Here is a 21,078-nt window from a genome sequence, read left to right on the forward strand (position 1 = left end):
TGCTTCTGTGCCGAGTTGGCTCGCGGTCCCCCTAAAATCGTTTCGCGGACCCCAGATTGAGAACCAATGATCTAGATCAGGGTGGTCCAAGGTTGTCGGCTCCGCGGGCGACAAATTTTTTTTTGCATTGTTCGCGGGCCACAATAGTGCCGAGAATGGGTAAACGCGAACACATAGTTATCAGACAGCCATCCCAGGCTAATAGAATCCGCATTCGATTTTTAGTTTTCTATGATGCCTATATTGTTAGCATATATTCCTGGCCAAAAAGATAGAAAGCCAGATAATAATTTAGACTGCCAAGCACATCATTCAACTTCGCTAGTTGCCTCAGCTAGCCATAACACTAGTCAATTCAGTGACATAAGTGATGTAACAATATGTCAAAAGATTTTTCTGAATAATTTTATTACGAAACACAAAATGCGATTTTTTGATTACTCTCCGAATGTGACGTGGGCCACAGATAATGAAGCGGCGGGGCCACATGTGGCCCGCGGGCCTGGATTTGAACCACCCTGATCTAGATGGACCAGAACAGTTGAGCGAGCGAGCAAAATACACATATTTTTTACACATATGATATATTTGACTCTCACTATGAATGACAAGAAACATACAAACCGCTGAAAAAAAAATGATGAAATGCAGATGAAGCAGAAATTTACACTCAAGTGTTCAGCTATTTTATACAGTAGTTTTCCAAATCAACAGACATTCACACAGGCCAGCCTGCTACATGTGCCTATGGGTTTGAAAAAAAAGAATAGGACAAAATTAAAGTGCACCAATTAGGTAGTATATAATTATTAATCAGCATATTTGTGAATTTTTTTTATGTGACTGTTTAAAAAATTAATCCTCTGTAGCTCAGATGAAAAATTATACTTAGTGGCACACTCCACACTCCATTTAAACTTTGACCTATCGCACGTGCCAACCAAATTAACGTCACAGGGAGAAAATACATTTGGGGCTAATTATTGCAACTATCCATCTAAAAACACAAAGATATAATACTACAGCAAAATAAAAGACAGAGTACAAATGGAACTTAAGAATAAATTTCTTTAACATTTAAAATAGTTTACATTCAAATGAAAAGTCGAGATGAGTCTACTTAACACCTTATTTTCACGCCATAAGATATTTATTTCCCAGTTAAATAAGAGTATTGACAGCCTTCTTTGATCTTCATTGACTGTGTGTGAGATAGGTCCAAGCGAAAGTATATGGCAAACTAGAAGTAGACTTATAATTGACATTGATTAAAGCAAATCATAGTTGCAGAATCCAGATCGAAAGACCAGCTTTCGACATAGATTGGTTTGGCTAATTAAGCATTTAATCATGCCTATATGAAACAACACTTAATATTTACAAATGAAAGACAATATGAGGTGGAATGATGAAGATTGAATATAAGATCATAAATGTGAGCAGCCTTGCGGCATGCCAGGCAAGTTAGAAAAAACTCGCACACTAACAACTGTTATCTATAAAGTAATTATATCTTGCTCTATGCCTTTGTGAAAGCGGATGCTGTGCCGAGAATAAGGATGACTATACTTGTATACTATTTTATTCAAGTCTTGCTGCATACTAACACAAATGTATTTCTGTAACATTTCGCATGACCTGGGTCAGACTTCAGACATACCGCACTTGAAAAATACATTTGTGTTAGTATGCAGCTGGACTTTTGTATCAACTGGTACAAGCATAATTTATTAAGTTTTGTCAACTCAAATGAAAACCAGTTTAAAAATAAAATATTGGTAAAAAATTACATGTAACAATGTTTGCTACCCATTTAAAAACAAATACTTTAGAGAATCACGCTTGGCCACACAATATGTTTTTCACAATCCACAGATTACCTTTGAACTAGGCAAATTTTTTTTTAAACTTGGGTTGGTTGGTCGCAGAAAACAATAAATGTTGAAAATCAGTTCCTCCCAAGATTGGTGTGGTCACAAAATTTATAAGCTAGTAGTAACGAAGAAATATATTGATGCACCAGAGTAATAGTAACGATTAACAATTGAAAACACCAATGGAGATTAGTATAAGATAAAACTTCATGTACTTAAAGGCAATATTTAATGTTAAGTTCTAGAGAGATCAGACAGTGCAATATATATGTGCAGTATTGTTTTAAAATGAATAAAAAAGATACTTCCAGTAATTAGATTTCATTTAAAATCAGTGGTAAGGTTTAGGAACGAAATTTATACATACTGACAACTCGTAACGTACTATATCATTAATATAATAGACACGATGGTGAATGAAGGCAAGCAGTTATTAAAATTGAACACTGAAGATATGAAGTGAAAGATTATGAAGTAGTGGTTGCATTGGTGTTCAGGCCACTTGTAGACTGGTGGTTGGAACTTGTTGTCGCCATTGGCAACTCGATAATTCTTTTGTTTGTGTTTTGCATGGAGTGAGTAGAAGAGTCCGGTGTATATCTCTCGATGTAAAACAATGCTAAACACAATGTAATGATACCGGCAGCCTAGAACAAAAAATAACATAAATTAGGTTTGAAGTTTTATTCCTAAACTACAGGGAACTAATAAACTCGTCTAAAGTTAGATTTTAATTTCGGTTTCATGGGCAGAATGTTTATATTGGCAACATTTAAAACTATTTAACATTAGAGATTTTTCAAAATAAAACATATTTTAATGCTTAAAGTAATATATAGACAATAAGGCGTGTCGCCTAAAGTAAGAATCAGGAAGCGCTTTACCCTTTATTGCGTACACACAAAACAAGTACGGGTATTGCTTTAGAAACTGCTGCGTCTTATAGCCTGTTGCGCCTTTTGTATAACAACCCTCAAATGTAAATAGACAACTAAATTCCAATACATACCTTATAAAAGACTGAAAGAACAAGAAAACTTAACGATAGTTCGCTGTTTTTATACATAAGACAAGATCCTTTGTCAGAGTTACATGTTGCTTCTTCCCATAACAAGCAGGTACCATCAATCATTGCACCAAATATAATCGGCCCTGGAATCATACCGAGCGTTCTAATCAAAATCCATTGAATTCCAACTGCTAGAGAACGTTGACGATAAGGAAAACACCTAAAGAATGCAGATAATAAGATTCAGAATACTGTATTTCACCGCATATAATACATAATTTTATACAAAAATTTAAATTGTTAACGATAGATACATTCAAAATAAATTCCTATCTTTTTTTATTTGAAATAATGAAAACATCTATATTATAAATAGAATTTTAGCTTAAAATAAAAAGAATGTTTATATAAATATACACATGATACATAGTCTGAACTTGAGATTATATTATTTATAAGAGATATCATATAACGCTAAAAAAAAAATTAAAGGACCGAAAGACTGAATTAGTGATTTTTTTCAATATGTTAAAAAAAAATGCTTTGCGCTAAACGAAGCACTTAAGATGCCAATTCTAATATAAACTGCAAAATTCGTGTTTCTCAATTGTAAATCATCATTCTCTCAGAAATGTTGAATATAAGAGAAGACACAAACCCACCTTAGTGATAAATCTACACCTGGTACAGTACAAACAAACGTTGTCAATATCACAACAAACAAACTGAATAAAATCAGATTCTGCCATTGACAGGTTACTGAACATTTTCCTGGTTGAACAAAGTTGAGATCTGGAAAACCAACAATAAATAATGGCTGTATTATAAGATTTGTAATAACATTAATTGGTTCAAGCCCATGGCCAACCTATTCTTAATACATTATCTAGGGAAGTGGTTTTCAAATGGTGGGGCACGCCCTACAATGAGGGGGGGAAGCTAATTAAAAGTAAAAATATTTGTTAGATTTGATCTTATCTGCCTCGTGGCTATCTACATTTCAAAACGTTTCATTTATTTCATTATTTACGTTCCATCCACATATTTTCAACGATTTTTTTGAATAAAACATACTTTCGCCTTATTATCTGCTATTTGTAGCTTATTGCTAGCTACAGGTAGTTATTTTTGAGGGGCGCAAGACTTGACAAATTCTAAAAATGGGGCGCGGCTTGAAAAGTTTGAGAACCACTGATCTAGGGCAAGGTTATGATTCTCATATTCATGTCCAGGGGGAAATGAAAAGGTGATGAGACAGTTTAATCACATGACGAGCCATGGCCTCTTGCCTGGTTACCAGTTCATGTCTAGCATGGAAATAGTTGACCAGATGCATGGAACCGTACGACAGCGAGGAGTCAAGCAATCCTCCCCTCGCACATAATTTATCTTGTAATCAGATTAGGTTACACAACATCTAAGACATAGCATAGTGGAAACCACATAAAACAAGTTACTGGGCTTTCTGCTTTAACTGAGATACTCTTTATTTTACAGGAATCTACTTATTATTTCCTACTGTTATATTCAATTTTTAAAGAATTGCATTATTTTATTGTTGAATGAAGGTGACTGTCTTTATCATGGTCAAACACAAATAAAGTTCAAATCAGGTAATATCTATTACAACAACTCACCAGCCTCAGCAATGCAGGCACAATTCCTGAAAACCTAAAATACAAAAATAACGCTTTACTATTTTCTGGCTTAATAAGAGTGGTGACAGTGAAACCTTCTTTGATTTTCATTGATTGTGTGTTAGTCCAAGCGAAAGAAGCAAAATTAGTAAACTTCTCTATGGCAAACTAGAAGTAGACTTATTATTGGCATTATTAATTAAAACGAATTATAAAACAAAAATAACACTCAACTATTAGATAAGACGGAAGGTGTTAAATAAATATTATTTAATTTCTTTTATGTAATAGAACTTTGATTACTCCATTTCATTATTGCCTACTACCTTAGCTAGTATGTCAAAAACTGAGTAGGCAATGATGTAATAGAAAGATTCAGGTTTTCCAAAGATAGTATTATTTTCTTAAATAATGGTGGATTTAGTGTGACAGTAAAGGTGTGAAAACATATTATTGAAAAATCAATTTTACAAAATCCATGACCCATATCAGCCTATCCTAATTTATAGATTATTAGACAATTGGTGTTTCATGTATGACACACCTTGGGATTGGTCTCAAGCGTTTGGCAATAAAATACGCAATATTCACCTTTTCTCCATTTAGATTAACAGCAGAACAGCCAGCATGACATGGAGAGAAATATGTGATGTTGTTTCCTCCACATACAGGATTGAAATGAGGGTTCAGATCACATGCACAGTCCGTGTTACACAAAGATGTCATGTTTAAGAGATTCTCTTCAATGTCCGATATCCTATTAATTGAGAAAATAAGATGTTTTTTAGTTTAAATATCTTACTGTTTGACATGCTTAATTGAAAAAAAAATTTGCTGAATTTTTGAGAAAAACTAACATTGAAATTTCTTGATGTTGAAATTACTGTATTTGCAGTGAAATTTGTCCTTTCGCAACAAACTCATGATCATCATTCTATGAAATTTTTCAAAACGAAGAATGTTTGTTTTGCAATGATCGAGCTTAAGTTAATGCTTAAGTATTTTTCAGACAGATCACATTTTTGTCATATAATATTCAAACAAACTAATTGACACCGATTACAAAAAAACATAAAATGGACAAAATGCTATAATTCTTCGCAATCATGGAACATATCTATTCTTAAATGAAACTTTTTTGTCAAATCAGGACCATGATCCTGATCCAATGACAATAAAATGTTAATTTCTTACCCTGTATTAAAATGGTTAGTATAAGGCACAGTAATTCCTGCAATATCCAGATCTTCGCAGCTCAGTACAAGAACAAATTGAGCAAGCAGACTAACAAGGCTGACAGCAATACACATTTGTAAGGCGCTTTTGTGGTTCATTTTGAGCCCTGTCATAAGAAATGCTCCAATGAGCATGCCTCCAGCACCAGCAGGAATACAGATGTAGCCTGTCAAATAAAAAGTTTGATGAGTGAGTACTAATGGCAGTGTATCTAATGAAACCATTGTCTCATTTAAACCATTAAATGGTGTGTATTATGACATGTTAATTTCTTTTTCAATACCCGTACAAGAAGAGTAATTATCTCAAGTACAAGATATCCTCGCATATCGACGCATGAAATCCAAATTGGTCTAAGTCCATTTTCCTAGTTTTGAGAAAAATGCAAAAAACGTTTTTTTTTTTGTTTCTTTTTTTTATTTCTCTAATACCTTACATCGAGGATGTCTAGTTTTTATGGTCCACCAATGTTACAATGAAGGCCATATTTAGATGGTATAAAAAAATTTGTGCTCCGCCCCAATTTTGTTTGGGTGTTTTTTTTTTGAACTTAACCCTTTTTGGCTCTCAATTTTCTGGACCAGAAACAATTTTATTGGACTTAGGGCCCCTTTATTATGTTATTATAGAGGCTGGTATGGACTTAGCGCTTTGTATTATATTTTTTGAGAGAAGCTATGTCCAAAAAACGAACTTAGCCCCAACTTACAATGCAGTTATCCAGAGCTAAGTCCACTATAGTAGACACAGCTCTGTTTAGATCTCAAATGCCCTAAAAAAAGCAGGGTTATGTCCATAGCTGTCTTGAGATCTAGAGCACCTAGAGATAAGGCAAATAGACCAAAATGTAGAGCTAAGTCCAGGGAAATCAGCAATTAAAAAATGTCATTTTTTGGAAAAGTGGACTTAGCACTGTTTGGTTTTGAGGTGTCGATATAGTCTACCCCATAAAAACAGCTCTAAATTGGTGAATTTATAAAAATTTGCATATAAGCCACAAGCAATCATGACAACCAATTAAAGACTATGAATGCTGTCATAGCTATCATGTGTAAGACAACCAATCACAGACTATAATTGCCATCATGGTGTAAACACACAAGGGATCATGTGTATGACAACCAATTACAGACCATTATTGCTGTCATAATGTGTGCTGTCATAGTGTAAACACGCAATAGATCACATGTATGGCAAAGACAGCCAATCACAGACTGTTATCGCTGTTATAGTGTCTGACCAGTGGATTCGGCCGGTTCGCACCAGTTCTATAGAACCGTCTCGAGGAATTTTATGAGATCAGCGAATCGGTTAGCATTACTGGTTACTGCTGCACTGTCAATGGATATTTGCATCTTATCTGAGACACCGATTTTTGACAACCGGATGAAAAATATGACTTTTGTGATAAAACCGGCTGACAAAAAATTTGAATCCCACCACTGCGTACGACTAGTATGTCATTTTTTTTTCTCTTTCAATATTTTGGAATGGTTCCTAATCTTTAAAAGCATAAACAAGGGAGCAATGCTATAAAATATAGCACTACTTTGAAATCGATTTCAGTAAAAAGTGATTTATTTCCAACAAAAAAGTAACATCAACAATAATCCTAACAACATTGATCTAGCAAAACAATTGAAATGGGCCCTTCCGAGTTCAACAAGCCCTCTTATTTGGGAGGTATCTCAATCAATTTGGATTTTACAGTGAAAAAAAACAAAGTAATCTACATTCCTGTAAACTCACCAAATAAATTAGCGGCATCTGATGTAGATTTTCCAAGTTGCGATTCAATAAATTTCGGTCCGAATGTTGAAAAGCCAGAAACTAAAGTACTGAATATAGCAGCAGATAGACTCAGGAATATGAATGCTCTGTTTGATACAACTGAGACGATGTCCCTGCAAATGAATATTGATAGGAAACAGAATAGTAAAAATTATTACTTTTTGCAAATTTTCCATGAAACACTATTGAGATTAAACTGGTGGCTCTCAAAGAGTGGGGCGTGCCCCACAAGGTGGATGTAGACAATTTTTAAGGAGGCGTGAAGCTAATTGAAAAATTTGTTAGATTTGATCTTGCCTTTATGTTGGATATTTAAATTTCTTTATTTTGGATATTTACTTTCCGTCCACGCATTTTTAATAAGATGTTTTCGAAAAAAACATACTTTCGCCATACTATCTGTTATTTGTAGATTATTGTTAGCTACTGGTAGTTATTTTTGAGGTGGGGTTTGAGACTTGACGAATACTGAAAGGGAGCACGGCTTGAAAAGTTTGAGAACCACTTGATTAAACAATCCCAAACAAAATATAGATTTTATATAAATTGCCCCACATACCCTTGATTACAAATATTTTAATTTTTTTCACCAAAATGGAATCATGAATTTCCTATATAATAACTTGAAATGGATGCAGAATAAAATCATATTGAAGAACAAGAGAGAAATGTAAAAATACTTGGAGATGACAGAGTAACATTATCTGTACTTTCAGTTTCAAACAGAGCTCGCTGAAATCAATTTTTGAAAATCGATGTGGAGATGCAATTTTAAAAATTGTAAAATAATTTTAGAAAAAAACACGGGATAATTTGAAAAAAATAAAAGCAATGCCAATAGCCCTGTAGGAAGCATTCTTCAAGTATCTATTCTTAAAAGGCATTGTATCAGTGGTTATTAAAGAGAAGTTCACTTTGTATTCAATAAACATATAAATAGCGAGCTACAATTCATTGTATTTTACCAATTTCAAATCATTATAAGGATTAACTGCTTCATGGTATTGATCCAACATCATTGTGCAGCGAATATGTGTAATGTATAATAGGATTAAAGCAAGCAAAGCTGGCCGCACAAACAAACTTAATTAAAACAACAAAACATATCAAGAGATGGAAACATGGTCATGAAAAATACGAAAACCAGCAAAAGTGAATAATATTATCTGATAACAGGGCGAGACAATTTTCTTTCCAGGCATCCATTATTAAACAAGTACAAATGTCCATTTTACGAATACCGTATGTTCATATGAAAAAACTCACCAAAATTGAACAAACAGTCTGTAGTGTACAATTGAGAATGGAAAGTAATCAATTTTTATTATCATACGTCCATCAGGCTATTGAACATGTTTTCCCATTTTTTGCAGAAAAACTTAACCGAGCTAAAATCATACCCTTAGACATATTCTAAGCTGAAAAATCCATTTATCAAATCAATCATAATTTTGTCTAGAAAGCAAAGTCATTACGAATAATCCAATCAATCAATTATGATTCTAAAGTCAATACATAATAAGTAATGGTGGTTAATCCCTTAGCATTTAGTAAAGTTCCCATAGAAAGTTACCATAATTATTTGATTAATTATTTTGAACCTTTTATCCGCAAGCACATAATGCGTCACCATGAGTCTATATGGCAGTGGTTCTCAACCTTGGTTGGTTGGTTCGTGACCCACTTCCAGACGTTTTAGCACTCTTCGCCTGTTTACCATTCCAAAAATATGCTGTAACAATTTACTTTCGGAAAGGCAAAAGCAATGTAACTGTCATTTCATTTCTGTTTCTTGGGGATTAGAAATTCAAAATAGGTTTTTCTATGTCTTAATACCGTTACTGCACAGAGGTCTTTAGGTTATAGTTTTGGTAGTTCTTGGAATCCCTCAAAGATGAGCTCATTAACATCTGGAGTGGGGTGTGACGTTGATTTGAGCAAATCTCTCATGAGATAAATAACTAACTTAGTCAATATGGAGAATTTTATTCATCATCATCCATTGCAGAACAGAATTATCCATTATTTTCTAACTTCCCACGTAGGAATCAACTGAAATTGGATTGATAAATGATTGATCTTGGAATACACATGAAATATGCATACGGATGAATTAATTTCCAGTATTAAATTCGTTAATACCAGACGTAATCACTTATAATCTGATTAGTAGGTGATTATGATAGATTTGAATTGAAAAAAAAAAATTTAAATAATAGAAGTGACTGGCTCAAGATAATTCATTATCAATATTAATTTAAGACTGTGACTAGCTGTTGTATAATCTCTGACATCAAACTCACTTGAATATTTGATTCATTTTAAACCATATTTCCTGGCTATTAAGTCGTACTTCTCGGCTATGTCGTCGCTTTTCTGGACCCAATTTTTTTGCCTGATTTAGAGGGGGGAGGACGTCTTATTGGCTGACTATGCTCATTTTATTTTTTTAAAGGCCGGTTTATTTTTTGCATGAGTCTTCTCAAATATGATTTGTGTGAACTTTGTATCTGGATTGTTATATTTTATAATGTATTCATGCCAAATTGTCTGCTAAACACATTAATTAATTCACTTTGGACTGTCAGCTGTTATTAGTCTTTTACTTTATAAAAACTGGCCATTGCCATAAAACACTCCTTATCCATGCCTGATATTAGTACTTCAAATAGAAAAGGGCCACCACCAGATAAAGTGATTGATTTATGACCCATTTGGTTTTGCGGATTCAGGGAAAAACACACCAGACTGTTAACTAACCCATGGAGGTCCAGCGCCGTACTTCATGACACCATATTCACAGGGTATTTCAATGTTGCAGTTAATGGGTTGTTCCTAATGATGAAATTAGTTATTGTTAAGAACAGTTAATTCTGTGAGTATGATTCTATCTGAAACAAACATGACCTGGTTTTAATCATATAAAATTATGAGCGCATTAGTTCTTAACTGACCAATAGAAAATCAATTTTCCTGCCTGTCTTAGTGGAAGGTTATAATATGGAAAAACCCTTTTTTAGTGCTATAAAAATAGGCTTTTCTTTTATTTGCGGGGTAGACTTATTAGCCGGGAAATACGGTATTTGTTATTGCTTGGCAATAGGGGAATGTTTTTCAATTATGCTGAAATTAAACACAACGTCACAATTGTCTGAGCACACATAAAGTAATATTATTCCCATCAGAATATATTGATATTACGTGTTTGAATGAATACAAATTTTCAATCAGAAATATATTAAAAACAAATACAATAATATCAGCTTGCAATATTAGCAAATATAGCAATACGGTATGATGAATACCATTTGAGTAATTTTGAATGATAGATTCAATGCTTCACAACAGCAGGCACTAATAAATAAAGAGCTACTGTGCCTATGATAAAAAAATCGCAACTTCTGACATAGCCCAGTGGCCAGCAATGATCATTTTATTATGTGTTTTTCACCCCGAACAAGGCTGTTTGCAAGCATCAATGATATGCAAGAAGCTCATATTTTTGGAAAGGTTAAAATCTTTCTGGTTCTACATTGCATACTGAAATTATTACACTCTGATCTACGGGTACTCTCGTAGTGTGTGTACCAGTACCAGGTTAGAATGAGGTCATAATTTTATTTCGATTTTCCTTATTTTAGTTCTATTATGAGTTCGAGGACTGTCTGTGTTATCCAAGTGAATATACACCCTGCCCATAGGTTTCAGTCTCTTCACACAACTTAATATAAAGTAAGCGAACAAAATTAGTTGACTCCATGTTGACACACACACTTCCGGAGTGCCGATCAAGGTATTACTTCCTGAATTAGTCTCCGAGCATTCAATTCAAAATCATTGAGTCGGTGAAATGTATATTTCAACCAGGGATGCTTCACTTACTATTAAAATTTGAATTGAATAAACTCACCTGAAAAAATTTTGAATAACAGCAGTAGTAGAAGTACGTAAAATCGGATCATTTGATTCGTTATGTGTGTTTACATGTTCTTGTTGTTGCATTACCATTGGTTGACATTCTGCTTCATCAATAGGCAAATTGAATGATGTTTCAGGATCTGCAAGTAACAAACAACTATTACTTTATTATTGGCATGCTTAAAATTGTAGTACACAGAATATGTAGTATCCACCAAAACTAGTCAGTAATTTCTGACAGCTGACTTTGTCTACATAATTTCCAATTCTCCATATGGCCAGTTTATAAGATTCCTGATTAAAAACCTCATGGCAAAATTACTTTTTTCTATAACAGGTTATTAACATTGAGCTCATATATCAAATTGGATTGATTTTCTTTCTAATAAAGTTCATGCCGTGTCATGAAATACACATGTTGCCAAAACATTTAAGTAGTCTGATACCTAAACATAAATTATGCAAAACCGTGAAATATGAGAATCTAAAATTCAACGAAACTCTGAATATTTTATGAGTAATAACTTTAACCAGATTTAGTTGCCGATATAGAATTTGTTTTCAAACAAAGATTTCGCAAAAAAAAAAGAGGATTATATTTGCGTTTTATTTACATAAAACAATTACGGTCTGTGTTGCGTGGGAGACTTACGTTATTAGAAAATATCAATTTTCTAAAAATAAACGAGTAGGCAGGAAACGAATTTAAATGTTTTCATTTGTGGTTACTGGCATTGGAAACTGAGTTGCAAAACAAATGATGCACTTACAAAGTTACGCAAGTTGTAAACCAACCAATGGCATGCCAAAAAAGCTGGGTTTGAATCAAAAGACATCTTTCCAATTTCAACAACAGCGCCTATGGGTGTATTGTGATAATAAGATATGATACTGTGTTTACTTCTTTGCTGTGGAGGTGGCCTATGGAAAATCTTGTTGTGGTCAGGTTTATGGTCGAGAATATTGTTGTTGTGTAAAGATTGATCTTCACTAACGAACGAAGCGAATAGAAATTTTCATTGCTGCTATAAGACTATTAACTTTTTTAATTTCCTGAGAATCCCAGTAACACCTATTTTGCACTAAATTTTGCTGTTTTATTTTAATTCACATAAATTCATTTCATCAAATATGGAAACAGTTTATTCTGTCACGCTTGTCCACCGACAAATTTGATATTTATTCAGACAGCTGAAGGCTGCAAAGTCTTGCTATCCATATGATTCAGTATTTTCCTTTGGTATTGTTAGAGTATAATTGTTAGTCCAGAATCATTTCCAAATTGGATCAGTAATTTGAGCATTCATTTAAGTTGTTTACTAAATTAACCCATTTGGAAAAATAAACAGTGAAAATGATCATTAGTTATATAAGTCATAGTAAATAGCGATTTTATGTCATATTATTGGATAGGCTATTATTGTCAAATTCCAAGAAATTAATAAAGCAAAATTTTAAACCATTCTACCAAAAAAAGTCAAGTTTATATTTTCAAACCATTAAAAAAATAACACAAGCACAATTTACAAGAAAATGATAATTTACACAGTGAGATCCATTATTCACAGCAATAAAGTGATACAATTGAGCTTTTATTAATAAATAAGCTAGAAATTTTGTAACCAATGATGAAGCTTTGGTTTTTAAAATATCTATGAGTACGTAGCCAAGCCAGTAATACGTAAATTATAGGATGCAAAGTTCGATTTAGTAATTTTTCCCATCACAAGTTAGAATGAGTAACCCAAATAGGTTTGTTTTTGTTGTCAGTTTATTTTCAATCAGCTGACATATAACTGATTTGAGTGTGTGACCTATAAGGCCAGGTAATTTCATCATCAGTATTGGATTTTTAATAACATGTCACATTGGGTACAAGTATGGACTGTTTGCAAATGAAGATTTACGCTTGGTTTAAGTGTAATTAGTGCTTGCGACTTGCTACGATTTCAATTTGCATTATTAATGTGATTGGTTGGTCAGGCTTTGAACATTGAAATCGGGAATCGATGAGAACAAACTATGAATTCTATTACTATCGAACAAGAAAATTCCATTCTCACAACAAGGCTAATTAGATAAAGTGACAAACTAAATTCGTCTTTATACAAGGGTGTGGGTATATTGCGCATAGTTTGAAGATACAAGACAACAATGTTCAAATAGATGTACATAATGATCAAATATACTAATAATATGACAATGTCAGCTAAATTTATGCTTAACGTAGAAAGAATAATACCGAATGCCATATAAATGAGTGTTGTTATTTATGAAAACAAGATAACAGTTGGAGCAAAATATTTTCAGGGCCTGGGTAGGACTCAAGGGGGAAAACACCTATCATTGAGGCATAAAAATTCAAAATTAATTCGCCGTGTTTTCTTAAAACTTTGAGAACATCAACAAATTAGCAAAACGATCATTCTGGCCAATTGATAATGTAGAATACTACAAAGACGTTCATATCAATTTGAATTTGAAAAATAAATAAAAACAGCAATAGCCTTCCTGTAGGATAGCTGTAGAAAGCTGCGTTTAATCTAGCTAATATAAATTGAAGGCGGTTGGCGCATTGCACTAAGCTTATTATTAATAAGGAATGCAATTGCCATCGCAACTCTGATTTCCCTCCATGGATATGCTAGTTCTAATTCTGTGGGAATCCGTTGGGATAATTATGTGCACGAGCCGAGAGGATTACTAGACTCCGCATCCTTGACCCCTGGTCAGTTATGGCTTCCTTCACCACAAGTCCAGCATCTGAAACAAGTACCTGACTAACTTCCCATACCAGACTTGGACTGATAACAGGATGTGAGGGTGTGGCTTTCAATATGATTGAGCTATTTCATCGACCTAATTCACCCCCGGAATAAAAATGACAATTTATCCTCAATTGAAAAATATCAACATAATTTTTAACTTACTGTTTTTGGAATAATATTTTCCATGGTGTTCATCATCTTCATCAGTGGTTTCACTGCCAGTCTGATCAATTGAGCAATTTCTCCACCATGCAGTGTAGCAGCAACCATGTCTAACTTTTCTTCTCCTAGGATGGCTGGATAATATCCTTGGATAACCGAACAGTGGGATAGACAAGAGCACTGTGGCAATGCCAGCGATGATGAATCCCACCCACCAGGCTCCAATCCATTTAGGACTTTCTAGTGAAATATCTTCTGGCCTGAAAATATAAGAAGCAAAAAGACGTGTGACTAAGTTGCATGAGAAGATTAAAACTGGTTAATGAACGCGAGCAAAAAAGCTTCAAAAAAGTCAAGATTAAAATTGCCATCCACAAAAAGGAGATATATTAGCAGTGATTATCAAACCTAAACATATTAACGAAATATAAATAATAAACACAATTTTCGGCGATTCAGAAGTATGTGTAGTGAACCGATATGGAGGTACGGTAACTAATTTTGTTTGCCTACTTTACATCAAACAGACCCGAACTCGTAATAGAACTAAAATAAGGAAAATCGGAATGTAATTACGGCCTAACCCTAACCTGGTTACACACACTACAGGAGTACCCATTTTGGAGAATTTGAAGAACTATCTGCAACATAATCAAAATGCATTTGATTTTATAATCCAATTTTATAAAGCAAGGATCAATATCCTGTGTGTACAAAATATTAAGATCAATCTTCCTACAGGCAGGATAATCACAGATAATCACTGAATTAAATAATCTTAAACCTTGTATAATAACAACAAAGCTCTTAGAATACTCCAAGATGAGATTGAAACCCAAAATTTTGATTATAAAAATTAGAAAAGAAGAAGTAATTGGTTAATGAACTATTGAACACTGCATAATTTATTACAAATGTTGAGCTATTGGTAAATATTGTAAGAGGCAGGCTGTTGTCAGTATTTTAATTAATTGGATTGAAAATTTACTTCAAAGAAATATAATATGATTTTTTCGAAGCAGATATTTTTTTTATTAATTCAGAATATCGAAATCATAATAATTTTAGAAATTTTCCATTTTTGCACCAAACTATGATTTATGTCAGTTGTATTGGAGCAAAAACAAGATTTATTCAAACTATTTGATGTGAAAATGAATTCTAAGGAAATGATCTGAAATAATCAAATTTTGCAATTGAATGTATTTCTCTGGCCAAGTTGTATAAAGTATTCCCACTTTACAAACAAATTTTTGCTCTCACCAACTTGAATAAATACGGCAATTAGAATTACCGGTATATCTGATTCACTATGTTCTGGATTATCAAAGGTATAATGCCGTGAATACGGATGTGTGAATGCACATTGTACATTGTATATAATTAATTCATAAAAAATCGATAAATCATCAAAAGTGATTACACACAACTCAACCATTGTTATATGAGGCAAACAAGAAATTTCAATTGTCACATTGCTGCTTTACCAAAAATCACAAATTCCTATGACATATTGTACTTCATCGGTGCATTACTAATTGATATCCCCCACTGCTTTACCAGATTTATTCCTAGAAGGTTATAGGTGTCAATTAAACGTTGGTATATTGGTTTTATTGATAGAAGTACACAGCGGAATCTCATGTCAAATTATCACCTGTGTTCCCAAATGAGTTGAGAGCAATTACCAACTTGTCAATCAAAAAAATATATTAAGTAACAATTTAGCAGGTTATGACAAGATTGGTTATCCTAAATTAAGTATGAACTAATTAATATTACAGCACTCAAAACGAGAATAATAATCTGATGTTACAAATTATTCAATACAAGGATGGCAAAAAAAATAGAATGTAATTTTCTGAATTAATTTTAATTTAATTTTTGAATATTCATTTTAATCTAAATTGGACAACAAGAAATGTGCAAAAATTTATATGTTTATATATTTATTATGCTTTATCATTATATATTTATAAAACTTGATAAAAGATAAAAGAAATGTAAATTTTTGGTCTGAATAAAAATGCCAAAAATCAGCAAATTAAATTTTGCAAATAAAAATAATAGTCAATATTTTATTTCATGGAATACAAGTGATTTTGAATTTATTTGAATAATTAATAAAATTTCCAGACAAAGCAGTCTGAACTGGGAGGATTTTCTCAAAGCAATGACATTTCATACAAATTATTTATAACTGTTGCATCATAAAAGTCAAAATGGCGCTAGTTGTCTCAATCAGCCTATCTCTATGTACTTGAGCAGAGAATTTGTAAACAGGATGCAGATGTGAAAAAAGCACCAAAAGCAGTAGGTGAAATCTATTTTCAGAAACAAGGACCTAAATATACACGATACACATATACCCAGCAGAATTTGTTGATTGGAAACATTGCAAACCGCAGACAACTTTCCAATAAACATGATAGTCATGCATTGTGTTTAACATTCAGACCATGGAAATCGTGTTAGATACACTCCTCAAAATACTTCATTTTCATGTAAGCCTAGCTTGTAGATCGATAAGAATATGAAACAACTAAATTAACAAAATCGGCATCTCTAAACATCAACCTATTCAGACAGTATATACCTAGTAAAATTTTGTTAAAGAACATGAACTTGGTCACATGAAATTATTGGAAGTAAATTAATACATATAAGGAACCAAGGATGAACTCGAACTTAGGTTTTCTGATAAAGCACCTGGTTTATGTGTCCATGAATTTTTTAAATTCCTGACTACAATAACAAGTCAGAAGTTGAGGGGTAAATCAGTTCATGCTACATCATGCATCATGTCAACATTGTGCTTCTTAAAATACAGACAACGGCTGGAGTTCATTTTATATTCGTAAATACTGAATCAGCTAAGTTTATTATGATAATGTTTAAATCCAATCAACAATTTACATATAATTCCTAACACACACACATTATTAAGCATTTCATCTTAACTCTTGGAGAATTATCAAATTGTTTAGACAGCTTTGACCAAAGCCATATTTCATCTCCAGTCTGGTGTGAAAATTGCTGAGCTTGTGCTAATTTCTTTACTACTGGTTATTAGTTTATTTAGGTCATGTTTCAATACTTAGCAACTGCTATGTAAACAAATCTAATAGCACATTAAATACATACCAGTAATAAATCGGAATGTTTGCCACTAGGAAAAAGGGAAACAAGGAATACACATAGAATTTATGACTGAACTCCCAACCGCCCCCCCCCCCCCCCGTACCTCTACTATTGACAACATTTTGAAGTAGTTTTTAAACCAAATTCATTACAATCAACTATTAATTGCATAGTACATACCTAATCCTTGTGTAATTTAGTAATAGAAAATGTTATTTTAGTTCAGGTTCTAAACATGCCAAGCGCCTGGATGTGTAGCGATACTGAGTTGTGAAAATAACTCATTACATAATAGCATTGCTACTAACATTTTAATACATTTTGACAAGATAAAGAAATGAGCTGACCCTGCACACCCCAGGGGAATTGTGTTGGCAGCATGTCAAACTAAAGACACAGCTTATCACTGGATCAATGTGACCAACGCAAAGTAAAGAATAAAGTATATTCGGAAAATAGTGATTTCAAATTGTATTAAAACTATAAAAGGTTGTAACTTGGATAGATTGCTATTTATCTATAGGAACTATTCAATTTGAATATAACACTTGAAATATTGTTTAGAAAGGAATATCACAATAAAATCAGTTTCATATATCATTTCTTTGAACACCAACAACAATAATAATACTAACGTTTCTCCTAGATTTGTGAACGATGTCAGTAGCTGACCTCCTAGAACAAATCCGAAAGCTGGTCCAAGAAGAGCTCCCATGTAATAAATACCTAAAGATAGAGCAATCTTTTAAAGCGATTTCGTGGTTGAGATTAATTAAGTACCTGTACCCAAAAATCATCTCATTATCACTTTTACCATTTCCTTCGTACTTGAGGTTCCCATACATTAATGTAAATCACATAATTTTTCTAATGAGAGAGTAAGATAAGTATACAAGTATAGAGAAATAGTATATATAAAAACTAGTAAGATATGTTAATAAGGGGTGTTGCAATAACTTTTCGTAGACAATCAACAGAATATATTCATTTTCTTTGTGCAGCATTAATTAATAAGAGTTGACTTGACCCCCATTGCAAAACAAACATTATGACATAATTTGTTTGGTTTAATTTTTCTTAGAATACTCTGACAGTGCTGACTTTGACACGATAAACGGCTTCAGTTTACTTACCAATATAAATTGGGTAAACCCTTTTGTCAACATTTTCATCAATGAACGTTACGGCCAGAACACCAAGTGGAGTGTTTCCGATGCCATTGAAAAACTGACCCAACATGAAAACATACTTCATTTGTTTAAGATAAACATCATTCAAATGAGAACCGTCACAAAGATCTGAAATAGTTAGATCAACTCATTATTAGGAATCTAGAAATACGTCATAATTTCCTAAAAAGAAGTGATTAGGAGTCTTGCTGCATACTAACACACATATATTTCTGAAACATAGGTGAATTATGTATATAACAGGAAGTATGAAGAAACGTTACAGAAATATGTTTGTGTTAGTGCACAGCAAGACTCTTGAATCAGAATAGTTATCTTCATTCTTGTAATATATGCATATAGATAACGGCACAAAATCCTGGTACTTGGTCCCGCAGAAACCAAATCAATAGCGCAAGAATAAATTTTGATGCCTGATTAACACATTATGTTGAACATAAAATGAGACACCTACCATCCATAACATCATTGTTGCTATCATTGGGAACATTTCCATCCAAGCGCTGTTGACATAATCCGTTCGTTTCATCTTTCGAAATCTTCGAATACACTGATCCCTCATATTGATAAGGTCCAATCAAAAATCGTGGCAATGCAAGAATAAGAGATCCAAGTCCCAACATCAAAACGCCGATGCTTATCCATCTCGGTTTGTGACCACGACCACCTGGAAATGTTAACCGTAAATAAGAAGGTACAAAACACTAAAAGTACATAATGGTATTTTTCAGAAAATGCGTCATGTAATACCACCCAGTGTAGCTACTCAACTAAGAAATTTCGGCGCTCCAGAAGTATGTTTACCAATAAGGAGGTAACAACTTTCGGTCGCCTACTTTACATCAAGTTGTGTAAAGAGACGGAAGCCTGTGGCAGGGGGTATATTCACTTGGCTAACACAAACAATCTCTGAACTCGTAATATAACTAAAATGAGGAAAATCGGGATAAAATTATGGCATTGTTCTAAACGAATCATCTATCAATCTGTGACAAACTTCTATAACAATTCACTCAAAGAAAATCATTGCCATCATTGTGATTTTCAAGAAGCATAAAAAAAATTACATGACGAAGTGCTATAAAAAACAATATTCTTAAATGCACAAAATTATTGAATGAGCAGTGAAATAAATTGAATTTAAAATTATGTTATGTATACAATTGTTTTACCTATATAGCTCATTGGCAACAGACAGAGACAACCAGCAATATCATAACTGCTGATGATAAAACCAGATTCAGAACTGAGTAAACGGTATCGACGTTCGATTGTAGTGACATTTACCTAAATTAAAAAATACATATTGTAACAGGTCATATACTGGGATAAAGTGAGTTATTCTCTCTTAGAAATATTTATTTCACTCTTGTTTTTCCAATGATCATTATTTTAATATAGAACTCAAGATGACACAAATATCGTGTTTTATTCTATATTGTATTCTATACCCTCAATCCAAACAAGGTTCCAGACAAATATTCTTTTATCATATACTGAGCTTAGAGAAGCGGGGATATTTGTTCTCCTATATACGTAAGTGCAGACGTGTGAATAACAAAAAAACACCAATATCTCAGATCTTACCTTTAACAAACCATTGACAATAACACCCTGAAAAACATTGGCGAGAGTAACAAGAAAAACAAAAGCTTTGGCATTATTGAGCAGATGTTGGAGGCAATACGGAGTAAGGCACCACCATCCATATTTCATTGATTCAGTCTTGTGTCTTGGATGTAACGGCTGACCTAAACTTATTGGATGTCCTGAATCAAGAGAATATCCTTTTCTGTCAACCTCAGATCTCGGAGAAAAGGGACGAGCACTTGGTAGGCTAGATGATCTTCCATGCACGAATAAAACATCAGAATCAGTTTCTCGTACATCTTTGGAAATTTTCTTTTCATTCATAGCAATTTTAATATTCAAAGCATCATCAATGTTTGACGTGTTATCAGATTCTTTTTTGAACTTCACAACATCCAATGTAGATTCCATTTAAGATACTTTTTAAATAAAACTATCATCACATAATAATATTGAATTTTTTGCTAACATTCTAAACAATCTGTAATGATTAAGGCAATTAAATTAAGAAATGGATTCTAATTTATTCAAAGTGAACTAAATATTCCAATTACTAGGAAAGGAAGGTTCTCTCAAATATAGTAATAGATATCAATAAACCAATAAACTACCCACATGTGTGACAATCTAATTAGAATCCCCATTGGGAGATTGTTGTTGACAAGAGAATATTGCCTAAAATTACCTCATTATCATACAAACACACTGCGGCAGGTTAAAATATCAATACATCAATACAAATAGGAATGCTCATATCCAATT

The 21,078-nt window shown here is 33.1% G+C and overlaps 1 protein-coding gene across 1 annotated transcript; it reads right to left on the reverse strand.

Moving 5' to 3' along the window:
* Positions 1-389: 389 nt before the first annotated feature.
* Positions 390-20,814, reverse strand: LOC120327587 (solute carrier organic anion transporter family member 4A1-like). The gene is made up of 14 exons (XM_039393912.2): positions 20,314-20,814; positions 19,899-20,013; positions 19,181-19,393; positions 18,670-18,834; positions 18,172-18,262; positions 14,396-14,655; positions 11,458-11,605; positions 7,506-7,660; positions 5,715-5,922; positions 5,112-5,277; positions 4,521-4,554; positions 3,546-3,675; positions 2,884-3,103; positions 390-2,521 (listed from the first exon to the last, which is right to left on the reverse strand). Exons 1-14 carry the CDS (start codon positions 20,725-20,727, stop codon positions 2,342-2,344), a joined length of 2,499 nt encoding a protein of 832 aa, XP_039249846.2. The 5' UTR covers positions 20,728-20,814; the 3' UTR covers positions 390-2,341.
* Between the last annotated feature and the right edge of the window lie 264 nt (positions 20,815-21,078).

This window comes from Styela clava, chromosome 7 (genome assembly GCF_964204865.1).
Source record: "Styela clava chromosome 7, kaStyClav1.hap1.2, whole genome shotgun sequence".
Taxonomy (NCBI): domain Eukaryota; kingdom Metazoa; phylum Chordata; class Ascidiacea; order Stolidobranchia; family Styelidae; genus Styela; species Styela clava.